The following is a 26,782-nucleotide window of genomic DNA, read 5'->3' on the forward strand; positions in this document are numbered from 1 at the left end:
AGGGGCCTTGCTCCTGACGGCCGCGCCGCCGCTTCGACCCCGGCCCCTCCTCCCGGCCCCTCCCGCCCGCCCGCCCCCGCTCGCATGTCCGCGCCGCCTTAGCCGAGGATGCTGAGGATGAAGCTGCCGCTGAAGCCGACGCACCCCGCGGAGCCGCCGCCCGAGGCGGAGGAGCCCGAGGCGGACGCGCGGCCGGGCGCGAAGGCGCCGCCGCGCCGCCGCCGCGACTGCCGCCCCCCGCCGCCACCGCCGCCGCTCTCGGGCCAGCCGCGAGGTCCCCCGCCGCCGCCGCCGCCGCCCCGGGGGCTCGGGCCGCCTGTTGCTGGCGGAGCGGCGGCGGGGGCGAGCATGCCGGGCGGCGGCGGAGGCGGCGGCGGGCCCGCGGCGGCGCTGCGTGAGCAGGAGCGGGTGTACGAGTGGTTCGGGCTGGTGCTGGGCTCGGCGCAGCGCCTGGAGTTCATGTGCGGGCTGCTGGACCTGTGCAACCCACTGGAGCTGCGCTTCCTCGGCTCGTGCCTGGAGGACCTGGCGCGCAAGGACTACCACTATCTGCGCGACTCGGAGGCCAAGGCCAACGGCCTCTCGGACCCAGGGCCACTTGCCGACTTCCGAGAGCCTGCCGTGCGCTCGCGCCTCATCGTTTACCTGGCGTTGCTGGGCTCGGAGAACCGTGAGGCCGCCAGCCGCCTGCACCGCCTCCTGCCCCAGGTGGACTCGGTGCTCAAGAGCCTGCGCGCGGCCCGGGGCGAAGGCTCGCGGGGCGGCGCGGAGGACGAGCCCGGCGAGCGCGGCCAAGACGGCGAAGGCGAGGAGGACGCCGAGAAGGACGGCTCCGGCCCGGAAGGTAGTGGCGCCGAGCCGTGGCCCGGCGGCGGGCTGGGCTTCAGGGCCCAGGAGGAACTGCTGCTGCTCTTCACCATGGCTTCGCTGCACCCGGCCTTCTCCTTCCACCAGCGGGTCACCCTGAGGGAGCACCTGGAGAGGCTCCGCGCGGCGCTCCGCGGGGGCCCCGAGGACGCGGAGGTGGAGGCGGAGCCGTGCAACTTTGCTGGCCCCCGGGCCCAGGTAAGGCGCGCCAGCCTCCCTGCGTCCGCGGTGCGGTCACCGCCCCGGCGGCCTCCCAGGCCTGGCTTTCGGAACCCCCTGTCCGAGCCTCACCCCGGCGCAGGTGGCTCGGGATCCTCACTTCAGGCTCCCAGCCCGGTAGTACGGATCTTCGTTTTGCTGGGTCGCCCAGTTCCTCTCACCTCTTCCCCCTCCACTACCCCCCCCCCCCAATATGCACACACAGACACCCGCCATAACAGAATGCTCTAGAAGTCTCTTCCGTGCCGAAGTTGCCACGGAAAACATGGAGCTCTCAGCCCGGTTCCCCTCTCGGATGAAGGATCTCGGGACCTTTTTGGCTTTGAGCATCTCTGTAGATGCTGGGAGAGGCTAAGCGCTGGGGGAGCCTGTGTGTTGGCCCCGGGCTGAACCCTCCCTGTCTTGCCGTCTGGCGCGCTGGTCACACGTTTTAAAGCTCTGCGTTACCCCGGGTGAGATGTCCTAAAGGTGCGCTCCCGGCATGTTGTCCTGTCTTTGACACAAAGGGACGCTTTTTGCTCAGTGTATGCCTGAGTTAAAAGGGGTCGTAGAGTTTTCTGATTCCTGCTTAGAGAACTTCATGTTCTCAGAAAAAAATCAGATGTGGAGAGCCGCGAAATGACTCACTAGAAAAGTAGTAGCGCAGGTTGTCTGGGTAAAGAAAGCTCTCCTAGGGCCGGTTGGGTATGCCCTTCACCTCTGACATGTCCTGCTTTCTATGGGCTTGAGTCGTGCCTACAGATTTGGGTCCAGAGATGTTTGTTGGGCCACTACTGTAAGCATAAATGTTTTCTAAAAAATTAAGCACCAAAATGTAGACGAGAATTCAGATGAGTAACTTGTCGCAAGCATTAAAGAAAAATTTTATATAGCCACGAAAGCAATTTGATAATAACCGAGGCCCAATATAAAGTCTTTGAGTGTGATGGTTTAATGGAGTAGTAGCTTTCATTTAGAGTTAAAACTACAGTTTTTTCGTGGCTCACGATTACTTAAGAGGTATTAATTTGAATGCTATGCTTTTTCAATTTAGGTGATCTTCACCATGATATATTGGAAAGCGGGATTTTTTTTCACTCCTTGCCTGAGAGTTAATTCATCTTATATAACTTCTATCATTCAATACCTTGGAACTGAAACTGGGCATTGTATTTCTCTAATGGTGGTGTGGACTCAGTACCCATAGAATCAAAGGACTTTGGGGGCTGGAAGGGATTTAGGGATAATCTAGGCTGAGCTCCTCCTTCTGAAAATGAATCTTCGGTGAAATGACTAACTCACGTTTTAGGACATATTTTATCAAACTCACATGTAGTAAGGCTAGTACCTAGAGTTTTCTTCGTGAGTTTGAAATATTATCTTCCAGTATCTATTTACTACTAGCATGCAACTGTATATACTTATGGTAAAAGCCTTTGCCACTCTTCAGCCTACTCACTAAAATAATTCCAAAAAACCTGATGTGCCACTGCTATTAGAGAAGAAAGCCTGAACTCGGGAGAAATACGTATTTCTTTTTAATTTCTTGTATATATTGTTAAGATAACCTTAGATTGTAGGTGAAAATATTCCACAGTGGAGCAGTTTATGTAATTTCTATTATTAATTAATAGGTTGGAATACCTATTCCTACAGGGATAACCGATTTCTGATTTTAACTGCTAGGAGTCTTTTTTTTTTTCCCTTTAAATTTTGCTTATAATGCGAGTGTTGGAAGGTGACTAGACGAAGGGGAGAGGTGCATGCATACCACAGTAATGAGATTTTTATCTTGACCGCAATGTGTGGCCTTGTCTGGCAGCCGGTGAGTGCTGAGAAGAGTGGACAGAGTGAGACTGGGCATCCTGCCATTAATTTCAGCACATCATTACTTCTCAGGCAGTGCCCTGTGCTGTGGCCATCAGTTGAAGTGGGAGAGTAAATCTTAGGGGATACACGTACTACTGGGAATGCTGAAGGCTATTTCTAGACACTTGTGGTGTGATGAACTTTTTTCTCCAGGAGTTCTTTGGGGTTACCGTAACACATCATTTACGTCTCATTGAACTGTTAGTACCCCGCACTTTCTGCTTCTTAGCGTGGAATCCAAGGCCCTCAGCTGTGACTTGTTCTGGCCTTGACGACGTTTCCGCGGATCTTGTTGCTCCCAGGCTGTCACTCTCGAGGCGACTGGTGGACTGGATTGATTTTAATCCCAGTTCGCTGCACTCCAGCGCAACTGTCCCGCGAGGGAGCGCCCACCTCGGAGTCTACAGGGAGGCGCCGGAGCGCGTCGGAGGGCCCAGCGGTGACGCGCCGCGGCGGACCCACACCGCGCAGACCGGCAGACCGGCAGACGGCGATTTGGGAGCCCGGCCTGCGGGGCTCCTCCCCTCCCCCGCCCCGCAAGATGGCGGCGGCGCGCTGCCCACGTGACTGGCGCGTTGGTCCCGCCCCCGGGAGGGCGGTCTGAGTTCCGGCCGCGCCGCGCTGGGGGTTCCCTCGGCCTCTGGGCGAGGCGGGCGCGCGGCACCCGCGTGGAGAGCCTTGCGGGCGGCGTACTCTGGGGATGGCAAAAGGCAATTCGTGTGGCAGCCTTTTATTGCACCGGAAGTGACCTTTTAGACACATACATGTAACTTTAATTGCTTGAAAATACTTCTGTTTCTTAACTGCTGTCTAAGTGGATGGAGCAGAACTAGTAATTGTGTTTTAATTTACTCTTACGGTGAAAGTATATTAATACTAACCCAGAATAGTGTTTCTGGCTTTTTCAAGACTTGTACCCAATACATAATATGAAGCAGCTTCTCTGTAAACAAAAATTTTTTAAAACTAACAAAGTTTACAGGAAGAACTTGTGCTTTAAAGTGAATTTTATACCGATTGTAAGCTTTCAAGCTGCCTAGGCCCAGCAACTGTTTACAGACAGCGTGGTTACAGTGTTAATAGTTGAAGTGACAAGTCCTCGGATTTACCGCTTGAGTATAGTAACTAGGTCATTTTAGAAAAATGGAGACGATTTTAAAAGTGGCATTCTTTTAGTTTTCCTACATGATTTGAATGATCTTAGAGTAAATGTTACATTGAATTACAGCTGAAATGTCGGCATTGCTTTTAGACTTGTGCATAAAGTTCATGTGCTTCACAGCTGCAGTGGACTGCCGGTCACCTGGGCAAAATTCAGCAAACAGCCCAGTGGGCAGTAGTGAAAATACACATTGACAGTGTCCTAGGACCTTTGTGATTTTGTGTTAATAAAGTTGTGGACTGCGTATATATCATAGCTGGAAAAAAAATGGTTTTAAAAATGGGGGCCCCATGTTATTAGGAATACAAACTGTGAATGATGTATTAACAGTAGCAACAAAAAACTAATGTATTAGTTTTCAGTTAAATATTTAATGATTTACTGTTTTTAAAAGATGCTAGTTTTGTGGCTGTTACATTGAAAAGATGAAAAAGACAGCTGAGCTTCCTATCTTTGCATGCTTAGAGACACTTTATGAAAATAGATATTCTTGTTTTGGAGATTTAGCCCCTAGTTAGCAACACAAAGGTAAAAAAAGGCATAAAACGGATGTCCTGTGGTAATAGTGGTTAGTGGTTAATGTCGTTGGTATGGCCACTTTGGAGATTGTTTTCAGTATCCTCAAAACTTAGTTGCTTGGCAAATAGTACTAATGTTTGAATTAAAAACAGCAACTGGGAAGTTTTGATAGTATTAGTATAGTAGATAGTACTTATTTAGTGTTATTTGGACTCACAAAAATTAAGTGACCATGGGCCCTTTACTTAAAAAAAAATGAAGGTACTAAAGAAGACAACTTTGCAAAATTGTTACTTTCTCATAGCATAGGTTAATTAGCTATATTGTGTTTGACAGACCAAGTATCTCAACTCATTTTAATAAAACAGATCATGTATTAGTAGTGTTGGGGCCTAAAGAAGCAAACTCTTTTCAGAAGTCTTAGCATAAATGCTCTTATTGTAAGATAATGTGTATGTGGCAACTGGAATCCTAGTGAGAGCTGTGACTTGAAAATGAGAGAGGAGGTTAGTGATCAGGATTTCAGTTGTTAGTGTATTAGGCACTAAAAAGATGCTTTCTTAAAATGACTTTTAAAAAGAACAACTGTAATACTCACAGTAATAAATATCTTTATTTAATTTGTTGTCCACTGCTGGGAGATTTTATAGTTAATAGTATCCCTGGAGCAGTGGGCTCTGTCTGAGGCTTTCCTCATTCCTACTGGAGGAATAATAACAGTACTTATGTTAGGTTGTGAGGATTAAATGAATGAGTACTTGTAGAACGATGTCTGATACATGATCTTCGATAAATGTTAGCAGTTTTCCATACAGGTGAAGCCTTGTTTGAAAGGTGGTAGAGTAGTGGGTATAGCGTCTCACAAATTGAAAGCAGGGAGCAGAACTAGCCGTGACCTTTATGGGAAATTTTAAGTTGGTTTGGCTACAGCAAAAATAAAAGCAGTTCAGTTAATAAATGCCTTTTAGAAGAGGCTTTTAGAAGATCACAGTTAAGCAGTGATTATTTTAGTAGCAATGGGAGCTATTGGGCATCATCCCCCAGTTACTTACATTTTTTTCTGTGCAGTGGTTTTCTCAGGTAAGAACTCAGGGGGAGTCTCACTTATACCATAAGCTAATATACTATTAACTACTTTTCTGCAAATTAACTAATGTAATATGTATCCCCTTTTAAAAAAAATTACTTTTTGTGGTTGTTTTGTGGGATAGGGGACAGGAACTGTGCTATAAAGGCTTTCAAAGACTTTGAAGAATTTAGCAGAGCACTAGACTTGAAGGCTTAAATTCCAGCTCTGCCACTTGCTTTGTGATATTAACCAGGCCACTTAAATCCCTCAGCCTCAGTCTTATCTGTAAAATGGGGATAACTTCTTTTTAAGGTAATGGTGATTTAGTTAATGAGATAAGATGCAAAATAATTTATATAGTGTTTTGAGCACAAATTCTCTGTTGAGAGTGTTCAGTGCATTTTTATTCTCCACTAAGATGCAACCATTCACATTGTTAGATCAGTTGTTTTCAAGAGTAGGTTTTCTTTTTTAACTTAATAAAAGTCCATATGGTATATAGTATTTTCTATATTGTTCTCTACTGCCATACTTGTAAATTGATTGGTGTTTAGGAAGGACAGATAATTAAGCTGATGTTTGAGACACATTTATTTGGGGCAATTTTTTTGTTCTTGCACTGTAAAGATCTGATATGCTACAGATAAAATAAGCCCAAAGAAAGCATTTCTCTGGGTTATATATCATTAAAATATGTATTTTCCTATATTGGATTTGGGAATGGGAATGGAGAAAATATTTCGAATTTTGGTTATCCTGAACTCCCACGCAACCATAATGTACTTAAAATCTTCACATTTAGCTAGGAAACTAGTCTGTAATTTAAAGATATTTTGCAGTTTTGTTAAGTTATGTAGTTTTTCATTAGTTCAGCGCACAGACTGGAATCCGTGGATAATTAAAACATTTTTATACCTTTTTATAGAAGCTTTTAAATTGGCTGACTTTGAAGCTTACTTAATATTTTTGTTCTTCCTTGAGAAATATTACGCTTAAAAAATTTTTTTAATAAGAGAAGCAAAATAAAAAGCCTGCACTACCCTCTAAGCCGACTGAGCTTCACTTGTATCAACTCTACTTTGCATTATGGAGGACCGTGTCGTAACAGGGCTCCTTTTCCTCACGGAGAATGCTTTGTCACGTGGCCTCCTTCATCCAGTCTGCGTAAACAGCCACTCTGGAAGGGAAGTGCCTAATCGGGTGTTTACGTTACAGGTGACAGAGCTGCTGGGCGCTTAGTAGTCCGTTTCCTTCTGTTCCTTTGCTCCAGAGAACATTTGGCTTTAATTCTCTTCTCAGTGTCTTAGCTCATTAGACGTGTTTAATGCTCATTCAAGAAATAATTTATTTGAGGTCAGATGTAGGTTTTGAAGAGGTCACTTTGGCAGGTCACTTCGTCTTTTCAAGTATCAGACTGCTCAGTGTAGAATAAGGATGTCATCACCATTTATTACACAGAACTGCTGTGAAGATGAACCTGATCATGTACGTGAAAATGCTTGGTAAACATAAGTGAGGTAGGTCAACCGCTCTGTCTGTTGATCCAGGAATGGATGGATAGCACAATTCGGTTGCAGTGGATGAAGAGAAATACAGAAGTCTGAAGAGATAATAGGGGTTGGGTTGCAGAGGGTCTTGAAGGTCAGATGAAAGAAACAGGTTGCAGACAGATTGCTGTGGGAACCAGTGAAACTTTGTGTATGGTCTTCCTGTCATGTTCACTGTCATTAAAATTAATATCTGAAAAGAATGTATCACTGATCACACACACACAAAATCTTCCAGACTCATCCAGTTCTCTCAGTGGTACCATTACATTTCTAGTCACTCTGATTTGCTTGATAACCTTAATCCTCTCCTCCCCTCATATCCTAAATTCACCTTTCCTCATCCTTGCTGACACCATTCTCTTCTGGGACTTGATTCCTAATTGCCGTGCTTTAAGCCCTCCCTTGGACACCACTGCCAGATACATCTTCCTAAAGCAGTACTTAGTTTTATCAATCATCTTTTCTTGCAGTGACTGATGGAAGCTCGTCTCTAATAGGTCTTTAGACTTACTCTCTTTCCTCTGGTCTGTCTTCTCACGTCCCGTCATTCATTCATGGCTGGCTCATGCCCTCACCTCTTGCATGATTTTCTTTGAAATTGTCCCTGTGGTTGTCTTCTCCCAAGATTCTTTGCTGCCTCTGCATTCAAGTAGTGTGTATATTCTGTGTAACAGTTTTGGTACTTAACCTATAATTCTTTTTTCTGTTTTTGTTTTTTTTTTTTAATTTTATTTTGAATTGTTTTTAACTTATACAGTTGACCTTCTCTCCTGGATTTTAAGTTCCCCAAAGGCTCAGGGATCATGTCTCATTTTTTTTTTGTCAGCATTGCATATATCATAATTACTCAGTCAAAATTTCCTATGCTTAGGGTATTTCAAATATAGCTCTGAAAAATACCATTTTGATGAGCTGCTGTAAGGCAAAGTACATCAGGCAGTGATTTTTTTTTTTTTTTGGTCTTGTATGAATTATCAGCTACTTTATAAGAATATTTGCAGCCATGTGGAAATAATAGAAAGAGTTGTTTCTCTAGGTAAAAAGCATGGAACGGTATGGATTTGAACTGAAGCCTCAATGAGTGAATGATGACTGGTTATGCTTACTAATTTTTCTTTCAAAATCAGACCGTGTGTACTCTACTCCGTAAATTAAGCTTTGGTGTGTGTCGGGGTACACATTGCTGCAAACCTATGGGTGATGTTTTGATGGGATGGAAAAGTCACAAACCACAAACTGCCTTATTTTGTTTGGGTAGTTGTAGTTATTGTTGTCTAGTGTAGATCTCCAGTCTGTGATTTGCTTGAGGGGTGGCAGGAGTCAGGTGCACAACTGAGACGGTACCTTGCTTAGCTTAGGGTCAGAAAGTTAAAAACTTTGGTCACTGAAATGAGCAGTTTATAATCTAAAAGAGTTGCAGAGTTTTTATGTTTCTTGTTTGGAATGTCTAAATTGGGATAGTTAAGAAACGTAATGTTCCTGCAGTACAATTGATTTTTGTTTTGGATATCAGATGATTGAAATTCACTAGTGTTCCTGGAAGGAACAACATGGTCTCATGTGAACCAAAATGCTGTGGTGTTTGGAGAAGACTTCCTCAAGAAAGAGTTCCTTACAGAGAGGCTGCCCGATGGGAGGGTGATGTTGAGTGGTCTTGTTAGTTTGGGGAAGGTGCCTTTTCTACTAGATGACATTAAACACAAGTCCTAATGCAATGTTTCCCAGCACTAATACATACCAACCTATAAATCACTTGCTGTCAAGGATCCTTCAGAAGCTACAGTTTCTACGTGGTTCTAGAACATTTCTGCGCTGGGGGTGAAGGCTGTGGGTCTGCTGCAGGGGCCAGAAGTCCCTGCAGTGCCGTTGGCTGTCGGGCTCACCTGTGACCAAGACCTTTGGCGTCCTCTGCTCTCATCTCCTGTGGGGTGGGCTGTGTAGGAGAGGGCAGTTCGGTCATATGTGGGCTGAGGGAGAGAGACACCACCTCGCTAGATCCTCCTGTATTCATGCTCATGGGTGTGTTCTCCCCTCACCCAGAAACATTCTGGCAAAGTGGGAATTTAAAAATCTAGAGGCTGCTGGCCCAGGGATGCAGCAGTCAGGGTAAGAGAAGAGATCTTTTCCCTTCTATGAGAGGAGAGCCGAAGGTTCATAATGGAAACACAGATGCTGGTGCTAAGGAGGGGGGCCCCAGCTTTGGTCTAGTCTGAGAGGCCATTAACACTCCCTCTCCCCACATTCTATACTGTAGTTTTGTGCTCCAGTACACTTATATTTTTTACCAGTCCATCTGTCAACTACACATGGCGCTACTGAGGTTCAAAGAGCAGAAACACAAAGGGAGTTTCATGGGGAAAAAAACATCCCGTCCAGTTCTTGGGTGAAAACTGCTGCCCTCACTTCTCTTTCATCCTCTACCTCCCCGCTACCCCCCCACCCCATCCCCTCGTCCCCTCGTCCCAGTAGGCTTTCATTTCAGCATTCTTCTGCTAGGTCTTCCCTGATTGTGCATCCAATGACATCAACAATTTTAATTTTTTTATTTGTAATAAATCCAGAGTTCCCTAAAATACACAAAACATTATAGTCAATCAAGTCTTCGACTCCCATCTTGTCCTGTCTGCCCAGTTCCAGCCTACCCCTGCTCTGCACAGGTAACCACAGTTCACAGATGTCATGTTAAGAGGAACTTGCAGAGCCAGGTCTGGTCTGTGGGCTGGGATGGCAGAGTGTGTACACGGATTCAGTAAATTGTTTAGCCCCCCAACCCCATTCAATAGCTAGAGTGCATTTACCAACGCTTTTAAGATAGGATTTTCCCCACTCGCCTTACCGAATCACCTTATACGGTACACATTTCTAGTTAAACTAAGCAGTAAATTACACAGGAAGTGAGTTCATCCCGGTCAGAGCAGAAATCCACAGCATGCTGTTTCTGAGCTGCTGATGTGCACTGTTGGGTCAGTTTTGTTGTTTACAGCATAACTTTAATACATTTACCATCTATGTTTCTTCTCACACTAGAACTTGCCTTAATCAGATGCTATAGGTAGATTCAAGGCTTTTGCTTTCAGTTAGGTTATGCTTTTCATTGAGTAAAGATGAGATAAATGCCTGCCTTTCTACCACATCCTCTCAAAGAGACAGTTAATTCTTAAGCTCTCAGCTTCTTCCCTCCTCTTCCACCAAAATAGATGAAATTTGACATCTCAGTAATGTTTCTAATAATGAATCGTTTTCTGACATTCAAAAGCAAGACTTTCTATGAATCTTTCTTAAATAGTATGCCTTAGGTGCAACCCTGGTTATTTAAAGAAGATAATTTAAAATCTTTAACTGTAATAAATTACCCCCAAATTTAGTAGCTTAAAGCAGCAACCATTTTATTGTTCTTTCTCATAGTTCTGTGGGCAAGGAATTTAGATGGGTGGGTAACTAACAGTGAGGGCGACTTGTCTCTGCTCCAGTATGTCTGGAGGCGTGGCTGGGGACTGGAGGCCCCCTCTCTCCCCCTTCCTCTCTTTGTATGGTCTCTCTCTCTCAGCAGCCTTAGGGGATTGCACTTTCCTGCTGGCTCAGAACTCCAGGGTTTCTTATGACCTACCCTGCAGCAGTCCCAGAACATCCCTTCCATCCCATTCTTCTGGTCAGGCAAGTCTCTAAAGCCAGCCCAGATCCATGGGTTGGGGGATTAGATCCACCTTTCATTGCAGTATTTTGGCTATCTTTAACGCAAAATCTTAATAGGATGTTGTTGTTATATTCTAATGTTGAATTGTAAGTCTCATTTGATGAGTGTAAAAACTCCTGAGGAAGTTAATAAATTTAGTTAAAAAAAAAAACCCTATAACTCTTAATTTTCACTTTTTTTTTTAAGAGGGAATGTCTTGGTATTTTAAAATTTACAATCTGCCTCAAAGGACTAGAGGAAACATGTAGAACATTGGTAGATGAGCTAAAATAAACTCCATCTACAAGTTGACCCTTGTTAAAGTAAAATGAAGCCAGTGTGATATTTGTTCTCATGATATGTTTTCAGAGAAGAGTCTTTTTCGGATTGTCCAGTCACTTGACTATTTCATGAACTTTCCCCACATTTAAGAGATCTACATATGTCAAAGGAAAGTCTGAGCAGTCTCTAGAATGAATGAGGTATGTTACATGACACATGGATCTGAGCTAACCAGGAGCATGCCATAGGTCAGAAAAGGCTTGATGTACTCACGTGAGTTACCGAAAGGAGAAGGGCGCACACATACTAATGTTTTTTGTTCCTGTGCACATTTTTGCAGGCTTAGAATTTTTAAACTTCATCTTCTTAATCCAAGCAGAGAAGTGCCACTTTTCATTTAGTCTTCACACTTTCATCTAACTAGCCTTTGTAAAATACCAATTCCGGCATGTCATCTGTATCGCATTTGCATGGAAATCTGAACTTAATAGAGCAAGTGGGCATAATTCCTTCCTGTACGATTCCGTTAAACCACTTTTCAGATTTTATGGCACGTTCCCCTACACAAAGCACACGCGACAGGTAGCGGGAGATGACCGGGCTGACAGCCGTTCACTGTTGGGACTGGTAAACACTGTGATCCTGATTGAAAGTTCAGTAGGCATTAGGTTAAATTTTTGTTAAATTAATAAATTAAAAATTTTATAGTTTCTAAACTTAAATGATTTTAGCACATTGATACATGGGGAGAAAACTTAAGTAGTAGTTATTTCATGGGTTAATGAACGTAGGTCCTTGAATAGAAACTTAAATTACATTTTTCTGCCTACAATATTAAACCAGGAGGCTTTTTACTTGACAGTTAAATTGTGTTCTTAAAACTTTTTTTTCTTTTTTTTTTTGAGGGGGGAGTAATCAAGTTTTATTTATTTATTTTTAGAGGAGGTACTGGGGGATTGAACCCAGGACCTTGTGCATGCTAAGCGTGTGCTCTACCACTTGAGCGATACCCTCCCACCTCAGACATTAAAAATGTGATTTTGATTGGAAAACAAACAACTTTCTCACAGTTGCTTCAATGTAATTTTATGGAGACAGCATGATAAGATTATTTTTCTTTATTTTTTATTGTGATAAAATATATGTAACAAAATTTGCCATTTTAACCTTTTTTGAGCAGTTTAGTGGCGTTAAGTACATTCACATTGTTGTACCACCATCCATCTCCAGAACTTTTCTTTCATCCCAAACTGAACCTGTGTATCCATTAACACGTTGATCACCCATGTGGATCAGGTGTGTTTTCTGCGGGGCCCAAACTCACACTTCACCACAGTGCAACACACTAATGATATATGTGCTTATAATTCAGTTTTTCCAGTATAAGTGGATTTTTTTTTAATTTCTTATTTTCAGTTTTCAACCTCTTTACAGCTTTATTTCTTCTTGGAATATCATTCTGTACAATAAATTCAGAATAAATTCTGCATAATTGGATGAAGGAAGCCCATAGACCAGAACACCCATATGTGGGTGACGGGGCCCCTGAGGAAACACAACTGTCACCCAGATTTGGGTGATGTAGCGATTAACGTGTTAAGCAGCTACTCCTCATTCCCCCATCTGTCCAGCCCCTGGTAGCCACCATTCTGCTGTCTATCAATGTGCCTGCTCTAGGACCTCATGTAAGTGTAATCATACAGTATTTGTCCTTTTGTGCCTGGTTTATTTCACTTAGCATAATGCCCTCAAGATTCATGCATGTGTCAATTTTATTCCTTTTTAAGGCTGAATAATACTCAGTTATATATCTACCACATTTTATTTATCTGTCCATCAGCGGACATTTGACTTGTTTCCACTTTTTGGCTATTGTGAATAATGCTGCTATGAACACTGGAGTACTGATTATCTGTTTGAGTCCCTGCTTTCAATTCTTCTGGGTTTATACCTAGGAATAGAATTGCTGGATCATGTAATGATTTTATTTTTTTAAGGACTGTCTTCCACGGTGGCTCCAGTGTTTTACATTCCCACCAACAATGCACAGGGGTTCCAGGTTCTCCACATCCTCACCAGTATTCGCTGTCGGTTTTTTTGAAAAATAGCCATCCTAATGGGTGTGAAGTGGTATCTCATTGTAGTTTTGATTTCATTTCTCTAATGAAAACTTGTTTATTTATGTGTTTTGCATTCATTTATATTTGAAGCTGTGTGTTACTTTTAATTTATGAACCGCATATGAACGATGTGGAAAATATTCTGTAAGAAATGGTTGACTTATTCAACTACACTTCCAATTAACACAGATATTTGAGAGGATTACAAGTGCTTTATTTATATTGATTTTTGGAGTACTTAAACAACAGTTTTAGGCCAATGTGGTTGTATTACCTTGCAGTAAATGATTATATGGTCCAGGTTAGGAAATACATGATTCTTTTTTTTTTTTTTTTTTGATTTATAATCATTTTACAATGCGTCAAATTCCAGTGTTCAGCACAATTTTTCAGTCATTCATGGACATATACACACTCATTGTCACATTTTTTTCTCTGTGAGTTACCATAACATTTTGTGTATATTTCCCTGTGCTATACAGTGTAATCTTGTTTATCTGTTCTACAATTTTGAAATCCCAGGCTATCCCTTCCCACCCTCCACCCCCCGGTAACCACAAGTCTGTATTCTCTGTCCGTGAGTCTATTTCTGTCCTGTATTTACGCTTTGTTTTTGTTTGTTTGTTTTTTAGATTCCACATATGAGCGATCTCATATGGTATTTTTCTTTCTCTTTCTGGCTTACTTCACTTAGAATGACATTCTCCAGGAGCATCCATGTTGCTGCAAATGGCATTATGTTGTCAGTTTTTATGGCTGAGTAGTATTCCATTGTATAAATATACCACATCTTCTTTATCCAGTCACCTGTTGATGGACATTTAGGCTGTTTCCATGTTTTGGCTATTGTAAATAGTGCTGCTATGAACATTGGGGTGCAGGTGTCATCCTGAAGTAGATTTCCTTCTGGATACAAGCCCAGGAGTGGGATTCCTGGGTCATATGGTAAGTCTATTTCTAGTCTTTTGAGGAATCTCCACACTGTTTTCCATAGTGGCTGCACCAAACTGCATTCCCACCAGCAGTGTAGGAGGGTTCCCCTTTTTCCACAGCCTCTCCAGCATTTGTCATTTGTGGATTTTTGAATGACGGCCATTCTGACTGGTGTGAGGTGATACCTCATTGTAGTTTTGATTTGCATAGGAAATACATGATTCTGTTATTGTTAGAAGAATTCCTATGTCCACCTGTTTAAAATCAGTAATACTGAAAATTGGTGAATGCCATTCAAAATGTTGACTTCAGAGGTCAGTACTCTCCTTCTTGTTAAGTATTTCTGTGTAGACAGTCTTTACTTCCTTGGGTTTCTAGAAGAAGACACACTAGAAGGCTGAAGCTTAGTTCCCAAGAGTATCTATCTAATACGATACCTTATTCCCAGAAATAGAGCCATCAACTGGCGGCCCGTACTCACTGTTAGGCCAGGATGCATGTTAAACTACAGAACAAAATATTGTAAATTTAGGATTCTTGGAAAGTTTAGGGTCTTCTGTTTACTTCATTTCTTTATACAATTTAAAAATGTGTATTATCTATTGCAATTTATAAAATTGTCGTTGGTTCCTGAAGTTGAGATAATTTTGGTCTAAGTAGTGTTTTGAGATTCTGAACATGAAGGGGGATAAGGTGAAGGTTGTTTTATTTTTCGACTTACCCTGTGGGTTATGGTAACGATACATACATGACAGTGCTTGAATTCCGAGAGGTGTGTGTGAGATTACTCGTCATTACTGGAAACAGCAGTTCTAGGGGTAAAACTTACTCGTTTACTAATGGTAATGATTGGCTGAGCAAACTCCAATTTAGAGTACCCAGTCCACACACATTCTTGTCTAGAAAGATTTAGCATGTATTAATGATGATACCTTTTAAAAAACTTTTTCCTAACAAAATATCTTTGTTAGACTGCCACTGAAACCAAGTAATGAGTAAAAACTGCATCATAATATTAAAAATACAAATGCCCTTACGTATGGGGAATGGCATAAAGGGTACCATCTTCTTTATGTGCGTTTCTCTGTTCCTGGTTCACTGTTACAGAGTTTGACATCATTGGCAGTTCTGCATAGCAGTTTGCTGTATGTCCCAAGAAAACTGGGACAGAAAATAATTGATGATATATTACCATTAAATAAAGATAAATATTAACACAACTTTCCTTGCTGCTCTGACACTGCACCTTTCTGCTCTTAATGTGTCACCACCTATTTGATCTCTAAAAATTGCTATTAAAGTAACTGCTAGTAAAAGTATGACTTTAATCTAGTTTGTTTTTGTGGCATTCACTACTCTTAGTCTATGGTATAAATTAACATGTGCCTCTCTTTCTCATCTAGAATAACTCTACTCATGGTGATTTTATGCAAAGTAACGAGGCCAGTTTAATAGAACAAGCCCCAATACCTCATGACGGACTCACTGTGGCACCTCATAGAACCCAGCGAGAAGGTATGCTGTGCTTTTTTCTAAATTTTAAAGCATCTGTACACGAAAGATTGCAGAGTACTATGAACATTGGTTACCTCACTCCTTTTTCTCCTTTTTCGGAGTAGAGAAATTCTGCTGGTCCTAGGTTTGACTCAAATGCTGGTCCTCCCACTCTGGGCCCTGGCTCCACGGTACCTGGCCTGTCCCAGCCCATGCTTATGTGGTTCCACCTTGTGGTCACTTGTCCTAAATCTGGTTGCACACTTCTGGAGGGCAGAGACCTTTACCTACTCCCAAAGTATTATTAGTATAGTGCTTTTATCTTAGGATATGCTCAGTGTCTACTGAGGAAAATAATTTTACAGAAGTTCACTGCAAGAGAGTGAAGAAATTTCTTACAAGTCCATGCTTTCTGCATTAGCGCAGTTTTCAGGAGGACTGGGTGTGGGATGGGGGGAGTTAAACGACATTGCTACCTGAAAAGAAGTGAGTTCAGGTATTCCCTTCTCTTCACATCTGGGGAGTCCACTAACCTGTGTTGAGGGGAAAATTCAGATGGAAAATGTAGACTGCAGCCTGGGCAGCCTTGGAATGGTGGAGGATGCGTGGTAAGCATCACACTCAATTATAACTGCTTTGAATTGGTGTCACTTTGTCTCCTTTTAGTTCCAGTAATAATCCTTTTTGTGTAACATATTTTTCTTCACAGAGGAAAAATAGGTGTGAATGTTTAATGTTTAAAAAAAAGTTTACATAATTACCACTTCTATTTAAAGACTATTAAAACTATTTGAATCATAGATGACTTCAATGAAGCTACTAACATACCAGTAACCTAAAGCAGATTTGGTTTTATAATGAAGGTCCTTAAAAAAAAAAAAAAGATACTAAAAAAAAATAAAGATCTTATCAAAATGGTAACTGAACTAACTGTAAGGTGGTACTTCAGATGGTTTTTCTTAAATTCTTAATTTTTAAACAAATGTACATAGTTCATGCTTTGCCGTTTTAATTTATGAAGGTTGGAATATCTCTTGTTGTCAGCCATTCCCCACCACATACTTTGTCTTTCTCATCTTGATTCTGATAGATCACAGCAGGAATAACTTGAAGTCAAGACTGAAACCATAGCCGTGTTCCCATACCCGGACTGCCCCTGTGGTCCCTATCCTCAGCCCATTGATTTTCAGAAGTAGCGCTGCTTCGTATTTCTGAACGTTGATTAGTTCAGATGGTTTTTATTTAATAGCATCATCCTTTACATAATTTACTAGAACGGTTTTTGGAAACAGCAGGCCCTCCCTTCCCCACTGTGGCCTTTATCATACTGCAGCAGTTTAGAACAGTTCCAGGCTTCTCACCTGGCTTTTGAGATTTTCTTTTGTCTCCATCCTTAACATTTCTCACCCACCAGGGGGAATTGGCCCAGTTGCAGCCACCAAACACTGCATATTTGGAAAGTTGGCACAAAATACTGGTAGTGGTATCCCCTTAGTTTATTATGAATGTCTGTTTACCAGCAAATTTCTGTAATCTTACGTTTCCTGCTTTCTCATTGCCCACCTTCTGTGATCTATAGCAATCTTAATTCTTCCTGTGTACTTTTGTTACTCTGTATATTCTGCTTCACCTACTTTAACTTCTTCCTCTAAGGGAAAATGAGTCCTTCCCTTTTCTTCCCCATCTCCTGTCCCCTGAATCCAGCAGTGACCCTGATCTGTTGAGTCACTTTTCTAACTTCTTTCCTGTGACCTTTATCATCTTCATTACTGTTTCTTCTTATATTCTGAGCAACAATCTTTTTTTTTTTCCCTTAAGTCCTTATATCATGCTTAGTAGACAGGCTCTTTCAATTTGTAAATAGATTTACTTCCTAAGGTAATAACATTTATTGAAGGATACGTGTAGTTCGGGGATTTGCACATTTGCTTACCTCATGAATAAGCTGACCATCTTATCTAGTTCTATTCAGAGTGATTGTTCTTAAGCCACTGATGTAATTTATGATCACTATTTTATCTGTATGATAATTGTGGAAAATTTTGCTACAGTGAATCTTCATAGTTCATTATAATGTTAAATTTGTATTACCATTATATGATGTTAAGGGTCACGTTTGAGAAAAACAATTTTAAAATTCTCAATTGGAAAGAAATTTTTATCAGTTATTATATATTACTTTTGAAAGGTTTTTTTCTAATTTGAAAAAAAATTTTTTTTTGTTTACACCTACTATGCATAAATAATTGAATGACTCTGAAGTGTTGTTTGTGATGATCTGAATTAAACAGTTTGGAAGATGATCATCTAGAAAAATAAATCTTCACTGCATGCACCTTTTATTATTTATCTTTGGTGCTTAGCAGAGTGCTTGAAACAACTTTAGGCACTCAGCATCCTGAATGGCTAAAGAAAAAAATTACTTCATGGATGGACAGCACATTGCTGTGCTTCTGGGGTTTTTTTTTTTGCTTTATTTCATGACTTAAGGCTAGTAGTGAAGATGAAGATAAATAGCTTAATCATTTAGCTTTGTCAAATTGGGTAACTGAAATGTGTGTCTAGTCTCTGTAGAACAAGTCAGCATGTTTTCTTTCTTTCAGCTGTACACATTGAGAAGATAATGTTGAAAGGAGTCCAGAGAAAAAGGGCTGACAAAAATTGGGAGTACACCTTCAAAGTAAGCTACTCTCGCCCAAAAAGATATCTCGTACTATGTTAAATGATCTTTTGGAAGGAGTGAAAATTGATCTTTGGAAAAACTTACGGCAGGTTTGCTAATTTAAGAAAAGCTATACATATATATACACATATATGTCTGTCTTAATTAAGGGAATGTACCATTTTCAGTATAGTGCATGGTTTGCCAAGTTTTAAAAATTATATCACATTAAAATTACTCTGACAGTTTTATTAAAAAGAAGTAAGTGCCTTAGATTTAACGTGTAAGCTATATCTTTGAAAAGTAAACATTCATCAGTATTTTTAAAGTCAAGATCACAGGCATTGTCTTTTCCTGGCATTGTTTTCCCTGATACTTTTCTCCTTTCTCCGAGGCTTTTATTCCCTGGCCTTCATTGCCTTGCCTTCTTATTTCTGATTGCTCTGCTGTCATTCTGTCCTTCACACAGCTGTCCGATTACCCGAGAGGCCCAGCACTGGTTCTAGTTCTCCTTTTTGCCTGTTGATTGTGATGTGGATTCCGCGTCCACGTCTTCCTTCCTCCCTGCTCAGGCTTCAGGGTCACTCCCACTCTAAGGTGGGACTGCACACGCCTTGAAGCCTTATGGAAGGATGCTGTGTTTCTGCGCATCCTCACTTCACTTCCTCCCCAAAGGTGTTGCTTGCCAAACTTCAGCTGTACTTTTCTCCTGAAGTCATTTCTGATCCTCCAACAGAATGTTTCTCCATTCATCCAAGGTATACTACCTTCATACCTTTCCCAGATTCTTTTACTTGTTTTTTTCTTTTCAGAAGGTTATCAACTCAGAGCAGAATCTTCATCCTCTACATTTCACCATATCTGATTTGCTTAGTACATTTGTTGAATGAGTTTCAGGACTCTAGCTTCTGCCTTGTGGGAGAAATAGCCTCAGTCTGTACATTTCAAGTCCTTATTTCCACGTTTCACTTACGTTTTGTAACACATGGCACAAGCACACTCTGCTCTCTTCATTCAGTTACACCAGCTCTCCTTTTGTCACTTGCAGCTCTTAGCTTGTTCCTTCCTCAAGGCCTTCATTGACCTCTGGCTCTGGAATGATCTCCCCCCAGACCATAGCACAGCTGACGTCCCTTCCACCTAAAGACCAGCTCAAATGCTCCCTCCTCCGGGGTCTTTCTTGGCCTCCCGTCTAGTGTGCTTCTCCCACCTCCTGCACTGTGCATGGTTCATTTTCTTTGGAGGACTGATCACTGATGGAGTTCCTTGCGTGTTCATTTGCTCTCATCTGTCTCCCGCCCTAGACTCTGATCTCAGCCAGTGGAAACTGCAGCTCTCTTGTCCACTCCTGTATCCTTTTCACTAAGAACAGTGTCTGATGCAAGTAGCTGCTTAATGAACATTTGAGTAATTTAAAATCATTTAAAAGATGTGCTGGTTAATAAGGATATTTGCTCTGAGAGTGGCTAGATAAAATTTTGTATGTATTTTTAAGTGTCTGGTTAATTACGGTGTGATTAGTTGGTAAGGCTTAGATTAGCATAGTCAAGTATTTACTCAGCTCAGATAACTGTAGAGTAGAAATTACTAGTGGGCCACCATCGAGTCCACTGAATTAAAAGTATCCAAGAAGTAGGCAGAAATGGATTTCAGTTCTGGCTCTTTCTGCTTACTTAGGGTTGAATCTAAGTAAGTTAAGCTTTTTGAGTTTTAGTTTCTCCATCTGAAAATGGAGATAGTCATATCTGCCCCATCTACCTTAATAGGGTTTTAAAACATTGAGGTAAATCAGATGAAATCTCTTCATAAACCATAAATCTCCATAAAAATATAGTATGGTACTACCAAAGAGGGGCAATAAACTCATTATTTCTCTTTATGAATGTATATTTAATATGTTCCAGGAGATAGAATTCTTAGCTTTCTTGGGTCATAGATCTATACTGTCAAAGTGTCTAAATTTTAAGAGTCCTACAGCTTCACAAAGAGGAATGTAAGACATTTCCCTTTCTGAAAAATTACTAAAATACAGTCACATTTTTTAAGACTGCTTGTTTTGAAAAAAGATTTTAAAGGAGTTATTAAAAAAAATTTTTAAGGAACAGTATGTCAATCTACAGTTAATTTTAATAATTTTGAGTAAATTATGACAATAAACATTATATTTCTAATTGTTAATCTTGACAAAGTTTAAGTAAGGCCCTTTGTTTTACACATAACTTTGTTCTAGTTGGTGCCTGCCTAAGAAATAACTATATAATATGTGTGTTTTTTTGTTTTTTGGTTTTTTCAATCAGGTAAATTGGTCTGATCTTTCAGTCACAACAGTAACAAAAACCCACCAAGAACTTCAGGAATTTCTGCTGAAGGTAAAAGTATAGATTTTGTTGTTAAAATGATTTTTACATAATATACGTAATCCAAAAACCTTAGTACCAAAACAAACACCAGGAAAATTAAAGCAGATATATAGAGGTTGGCTTTGAACTCTCTGTGAACATTAGCTATAGAAGATGTCAGTTTTTTGTTGCCTTGCATTACCAGTATAAGGAAATGATGGTTTTCCACATAAAAAAAAAAACGGGACCCTTATTCCTGGTTCCTTGCTGAGATGTGTATTGCTGGTGGCTGTGTGCAAGAGGACTTCCTGTGAGAGGGTCATCTGCAAAATAGGATAGGGCTTGTTTGCATTCAGTAGTGGTCATTCTACTCCTTCTGTGGCCTTCCTTGAATATGTCTCCATTTGTTCCTTGAGTTCCAGCTCCTCCCCTTACTCCTCCCAATGATAGAATCCCAAAGTATTGAGAAATAAGGGATAGTGGAAATATCTTATTGAACATGCAGAGGTGAAAGGTATCTTAGATTATTTTGTTCAGACTCTTGCTTATTTCTTCTATGCTAATTTTATTTTATTGAAAATTTTGTGGGTAGAGATAAGTATTAAAAGGAGAGAATAAGTTTAAATGGTTAATAACCAATAAATTACAATTTCTCAATAAGCAAATTATTTTAAAATTTAAGAGGGACATAAAGCAGAACGTCCAGAAACAGACAACATTCCCAACTCAGTTACCAGCTTGTGGGTAGAGGTGTGACACAGTTATTGAACCATAGCGTCTGCAGTTGTCAGGACAGTGTTGGTTTTTGAGTTGTCAGCTTTGACATCACCATAAATAGATTCTTTTTAGATCTCATGTGTCTCTGTTCATTCTTAATGCTCAGAGAGACTTTGTCACCAGCTTGCAGCGCTTTGAGCAGCACAGGAGACGTGGGCTCTGAGGGACACATAGTTGGGTGTGTCGGTGTTAGTTCTGCTGGGTAAAAACACCCAGCGATGACTTGAATATTTCAATTTTTCTGTCACTTAAACTAGGCTTTCTCAGTTAAGGGCTGAGAACTCCATCATCCACTTCAAACTAGTGACCTAACTACATGTGGAGATGGGGGTGGTCACTAAGTTCCAGTCACCAAAGGTCATCTGCAGATGATCTGTCAGCTTCAGACAGCGTGGTGAGGAAGGACCCGTGCGCGTCCAGGGTGGGGCCATCTGCGCCCAGAGGAGCAGCCGGCTCTGGGCCCCGGGCCCCGCTAGGCCTGTTGAAGGAACTAGGCAGGGCTGCCCACTTCACCCCACCCCACACATGTGCTTTTAACAGGCTGATTGCTCGCTGTGGACCAGGTAGGTGTGCCTGAGGAAACACAGCTGTCACCCTGATTTGGGTGACATGGTGGTCAGTGTGTTAAAATCTCTTCTACTTCTCTGACTTTTCTGCCTCTTGATTGAATAAATTTATCACACTTAAGGGCAGATAATCCTGAACAGGGTCATTTGTGTTAGACAGCAACATGCTTTGTTTGCCTTTCTCCTTTTGCTTTTTCCCCGACAGCATTCTAATGTGGGAGGGTAAGCTGAGGGCATGCCCAGCGCAGGCTGGGATATCTCGCAGTGGTGGAGAGCTGGGCGTGGCGGGGCCCACGGCCACCACCTGCCACAGCCAGTTACTTCACACGTTTGGGTCAGGATGTTGCCTGCTGTCCCTCGTGCTAAGAGCACGTGATCGACCCCTAGCCTGGGGCCGGGCACCCGATGGTCTCTCCTACTGGATTTCCCTAAGCTTTGGCTGCTGTTTGTCTTGACAGATTTCATTTCTCAGTCACACAGTTTTTCTAAAAGCTTGGGTGCTTTAAAAAAATTCACCCCCCCACCCCAAAGAGAAAAACAAACAAAAAAACAAAACAAAATTCAGCTCCAAGTAAATAAAGCACTTAGAAGAATCACAGTAATTAATGATGCCCCTGCTTAGCCAGTGTTTGAATATAGTATTTTTTCAATAGGACCAGTGCCTTATCAAGTTATATGAAATTAATCGGCAACATAGTGTACTTCTAGAAATGAGTTGCTGATTATAAAGCATCCTTTCAGGTTTACCATGTGTCTTTTTTCCTGTTTACCTTCCTTTTAAAATCATCTACAAAGGTTGAGAGCAAAAACTGTCCACAGAACAAGCTGCACATGGTCAACAGTCTTTACCTTTTGTGGAGGCTGTTTCCCTGCACTGGCAGTTGCTATGGTGAAGGGTGAGTGTGAGATCAGCGCTTTCAAATCCCTTTCTTACATATAAACGGCAGCCTGTCCTCCACATCCTAGACCCCTTGCCCTGCTGCTGCTGGGCAGCTGCATCTGGCACCTGGCTGTTGTTCTCTACCAGAAAGGAAGCTCCATGGAGACAGGGTTTTTGTTTCTTCTTCATTGCTGTGTCCACGGTGCCTAAAACAGTACTTAGGACAGGGTCGGAGTTTGAATATAAGTTGACTGAATGAATGGGAAGAGTTACAAAAACTAAATTGTAATGAGATATAAATTCTTCCAGCAGACTGAGCTTGTGCTGAGCTGAGTGGGGGCTTTGGAGATGGGGGCTGGGTATGCTGGAACAGAGATCAGGCAGGTGAGAAAGTTCAAGAGCGACTGGAATAGAAGAGAGGTGATTTCAAGCTGTATAATAAGTGAATATGCCTTCCTCTCAGACTGGAAATAGTCCTCGGAAATTGAAGATGAAAGCCAGTTGAAAGTAAATCAGTTTGCAAATGCTGCCCAGTCTTGAGCAGTCACTGACCAGGTGAAAATGTGTGTCTGCCCCCTTTCCTGTGTTTAGAAGAGCCATCAGCCACTCGGTAGTTGAAATAGACTTTTCCATTGAAGCTGGTTTGGGCTATGTCATATATTCAGGAGCAACCGAGTTTAAAATGGGTAATACGATAAGTGTTTGTTGTCTTAAATCTCTATTAAAATAACATCAAAGTGTAAATATTGAAATGAATAGTCATTTCTTTATTTGGAAAATGTGTAGATCCAGAACTTGTTTCTTCGTATTAGTAGTCCAAGGAAATGATTTACACAGTTGGGTGTGTGGAATGCCAGCAGAGCGTTCAACCTTAGCAGGCTAACAAAAGAACCAGAAGCGCTTCATTCTGTTATAACATCTTGATTCCATAGTCTCAATGTGCCTAAAATAGTAGTACGTTAGGCAACCTTTGTTAAATTTTCCATATCTGAATTCTTGATTCAAAATGGTTACTTACCTTGGGTTCTCCAATTAAAAGTTAATATGAAAACTGGCAAATTTGTATAGAATTTACATTCATGTGGCTCATTAGATAATGTGTTAATGATTCTACTCTTAATTTTAGTGAAAGTGCCCACAATTCAAGAGTTAATTGCAAAGACTAGTTATTAAAAGTCAAATTTAAAGCTTTGAATTCTTGAAAGACTTAGAAAGTTAGTTTTATAAAAAATCAATTTATTAGGAATTTAATAAGTAAACTAGTTAATAAAAACAAAATTATAAGTCATTTAAATTTTTTTGGCCAAGAAAAATCAGTTTACTTGATTTGTGTATGTGTGTGTGTGTTGTACATGACTCTGAGGCCACCTCCATCACATTGAGGAAAAGGTTACTAAAACTTCAGTTAGTGTTTTTATGTGAGATGTAGAGTTTTCACCCCATCTTTCACAGCCGGTTCTTTATTGGGTGTGTAGCACCAGCAGCCTGCCGTTGCCTGAGGTTCTCGTGTAAAAGAGGAGGCACAAAAGTGGTAACTATAAAGGCAGGGATCACATTTTTCAGAATACTTCTTGAAGATAAAAATACTACCTGTGCTCTGTGCAATGTCCCACTTAACTGAAGCGCCTTGGTGTGGGAGTGCTTGGGGTGCAGCACGTGGGAGGTGGAAGGTGAGTGCAGGGCACGTGTGCACGGCGGTGCACGGCGGTGAGGGCGCCTTGGCCCCTCCGTGCTGCTCCAGCCTGGGGCCCTGTGTTGGGAAGACTTAGAAAAGGAACTGCTCCTGGACAATTTCTGAGGAGGAGGCATTTATCTTCCTTTTATGCCTCTGGTTTGTAACATATTTACCACTAAGTGAGAAACTTAACGTCGGCCATGTGGTTTTTCTTTCCTAGCTTCCAAAGGAATTGTCCTCAGAGACTTTTGACAAGACCATCTTGAGAGCCCTGAATCAGGGATCATTGAAGAGGGAGGAACGACGACACCCTGACCTGGAGCCCATCCTGAGGTAACAGTTCACCTGGGCTGTCCCAGCAGTGCTGGGTCTCAGGCCCTCCTGAGGACTGAGGATGGAGTTTTAAGGGGGAAACACAGAGATTCTTTCTCTGGAGTACTTTTTAGAATGGACTTTTTCATCCTTGTGTTAATTAAAGTCCTCTAGGCTATTAAGAGACACCAAAGTAATTTCTCGTATCATTGTACTTTTCAGCCATCTGTTATTGTAAGTAATTTCTTCTAAGATATGCAAATATTTAGTGAAACCTCTTTATTTTCATCATTTATTGAAAAAGGCCATGTCCAACAGCTTGACTTTGGAGATGGTTTTGGATTTGAGTTACCAGGTAAGAAGATGAGGCTAATGGGTGGGAAAGCGAAAGGAAACAGCGCGGGTGGTTGAGGTGCAGTTAGAGTGAACACAGGTGAGTGACAGAGGAGAGCGAGCGTCACGTGTGATGAAGTAACTAAGCAGAAGGAATCAGGTTGAGATTAGAGTGTCAGCTCTCCAGGCTAGTGCACTAGATTTTGAGGTGAAACAGTTGGTTGTGATGTTAGAGGTTTGCAGTGTGGTTTTGGTAATTGTTGCACTCACTGCTCTCCCAGGGCTCCCTGTTAGGAGGAATAAACTAAGGAATAATGGCCAAGGAAACAATGCTGTTTCACTGGAAACTTGGATTTATTAATAAGTAAAATAAGTAATAGCAGTGTTGGAGCATATGTGGCTTAGAGTCAGGGCTTAAGTGAGACTTACCATCTGTCTTCTGAGGCAAAGATGGCCCAGTTTGGGAATGAGACTTGCTGAGGCATAGGGAGAAAGAGCAGAGGTGTGTATCATTTAGTGACCCTCTTGCTCCCAAGGGAGGGCCCCCTGGGTGTCCTCGGGACAGGGTGGGGCTGAGAAAGGAGGGACGAATGTTTGCTCCTCTTGGAGAAAAACAGAAATCTGGGAGGGAGAGTGTTCACTGTATGACAAGATTTAGGGTGTGATTTGGAAGCAAATGACTGAAATTAGATAGGAAATGGAGGAAGTCAGGAGAGAAGGCAGCCATGCAGAGAGCTGGAGTTTTCAGACTTTGAAGTTCCCCTGCACACACCATGGAAGACGTGGAGTGAAGACAGTGAGGTGGGGGCCGAAGCTGCATGTAAGCGTGGAAGAGGGACCCGGAGGCTAGTGTGTGATGTGGTGAGGTTGAGGGGTGGAGAGCCTGAATATGGCTTCAGGGACCCCCCTTCCCTGCAGCCCACACACGACAGGAGGGGAAATGCATTCCTTATGTCTGAGGAAAGCCGACCCAGGGGCTGGCAAGGTTTTAGAGTAAGGAGGTACAGGCTCCCTTCATTGCAGGGTGTCTCAGAGGGCACAGTGGAAGGGTTCAGAGAAAGGAGGAGAAATGGAGGGGGGGGTGGCTGGGTCTTGGGAGTGGTCACAGAGAACATTCTTTTTTAAAAAATCTTTGATTCTTTTGTACGGCTGGCCTATGGTCTCAACACCATTAATAGGATGTTAGGACACTTAATCTTTTTCTGAATTTTAGATTAGTGTCATCATCATGTCACGTAAGAAATGGAGCAATTATAAAGGATGGGGGAAAAGTGAGAAATAGGAAATGAGTTTATAAGTGAAGTTGAGATTAGGTTGGTAATGGACATACTGCATTTACTTCCAAGTACACTGTAAATTAGGAAAATGAAAATACGGCACTGAAATGTACATTTGGGGTTGGATGATTTCTGTTGTATCAGAAATGTAATCTTGTTTTTCTTATTTAATTGCTTAAGTAGTTTATGGCCACTTTGTTCTAGTTAGGTGCAGTTGCCATACTG

The 26,782-nt window shown here is 41.8% G+C and overlaps 1 protein-coding gene across 3 annotated transcripts in view; it reads left to right on the top strand.

The window, feature by feature from the left end:
• Window positions 1–93: 93 nt before the first annotated feature.
• ZCCHC2 (zinc finger CCHC-type containing 2) overlaps window positions 94–26,782 on the top strand; it is a 51,069-nt gene continuing 24,380 nt past the window's right edge. For all 3 annotated transcript variants that reach the window (XR_010378197.1, XR_010378198.1, XM_031441797.2), the window contains exons 1-5: window positions 94–1,065; window positions 15,646–15,757; window positions 18,340–18,416; window positions 20,696–20,767; window positions 24,856–24,968. Coding sequence is in view for 1 of the 3 variants with exons in the window: in XM_031441797.2 (XP_031297657.2) it covers window positions 109–1,065; window positions 15,646–15,757; window positions 18,340–18,416; window positions 20,696–20,767; window positions 24,856–24,968 (1,331 nt within the window). In the remaining 2 variants the exon portion in view is untranslated. The remainder of the gene's footprint in view (window positions 1,066–15,645; window positions 15,758–18,339; window positions 18,417–20,695; window positions 20,768–24,855; window positions 24,969–26,782) is intronic.

The sequence above is a fragment of the Camelus dromedarius genome, chromosome 28, assembly GCF_036321535.1.
Source record: "Camelus dromedarius isolate mCamDro1 chromosome 28, mCamDro1.pat, whole genome shotgun sequence".
Taxonomy (NCBI): domain Eukaryota; kingdom Metazoa; phylum Chordata; class Mammalia; order Artiodactyla; family Camelidae; genus Camelus; species Camelus dromedarius.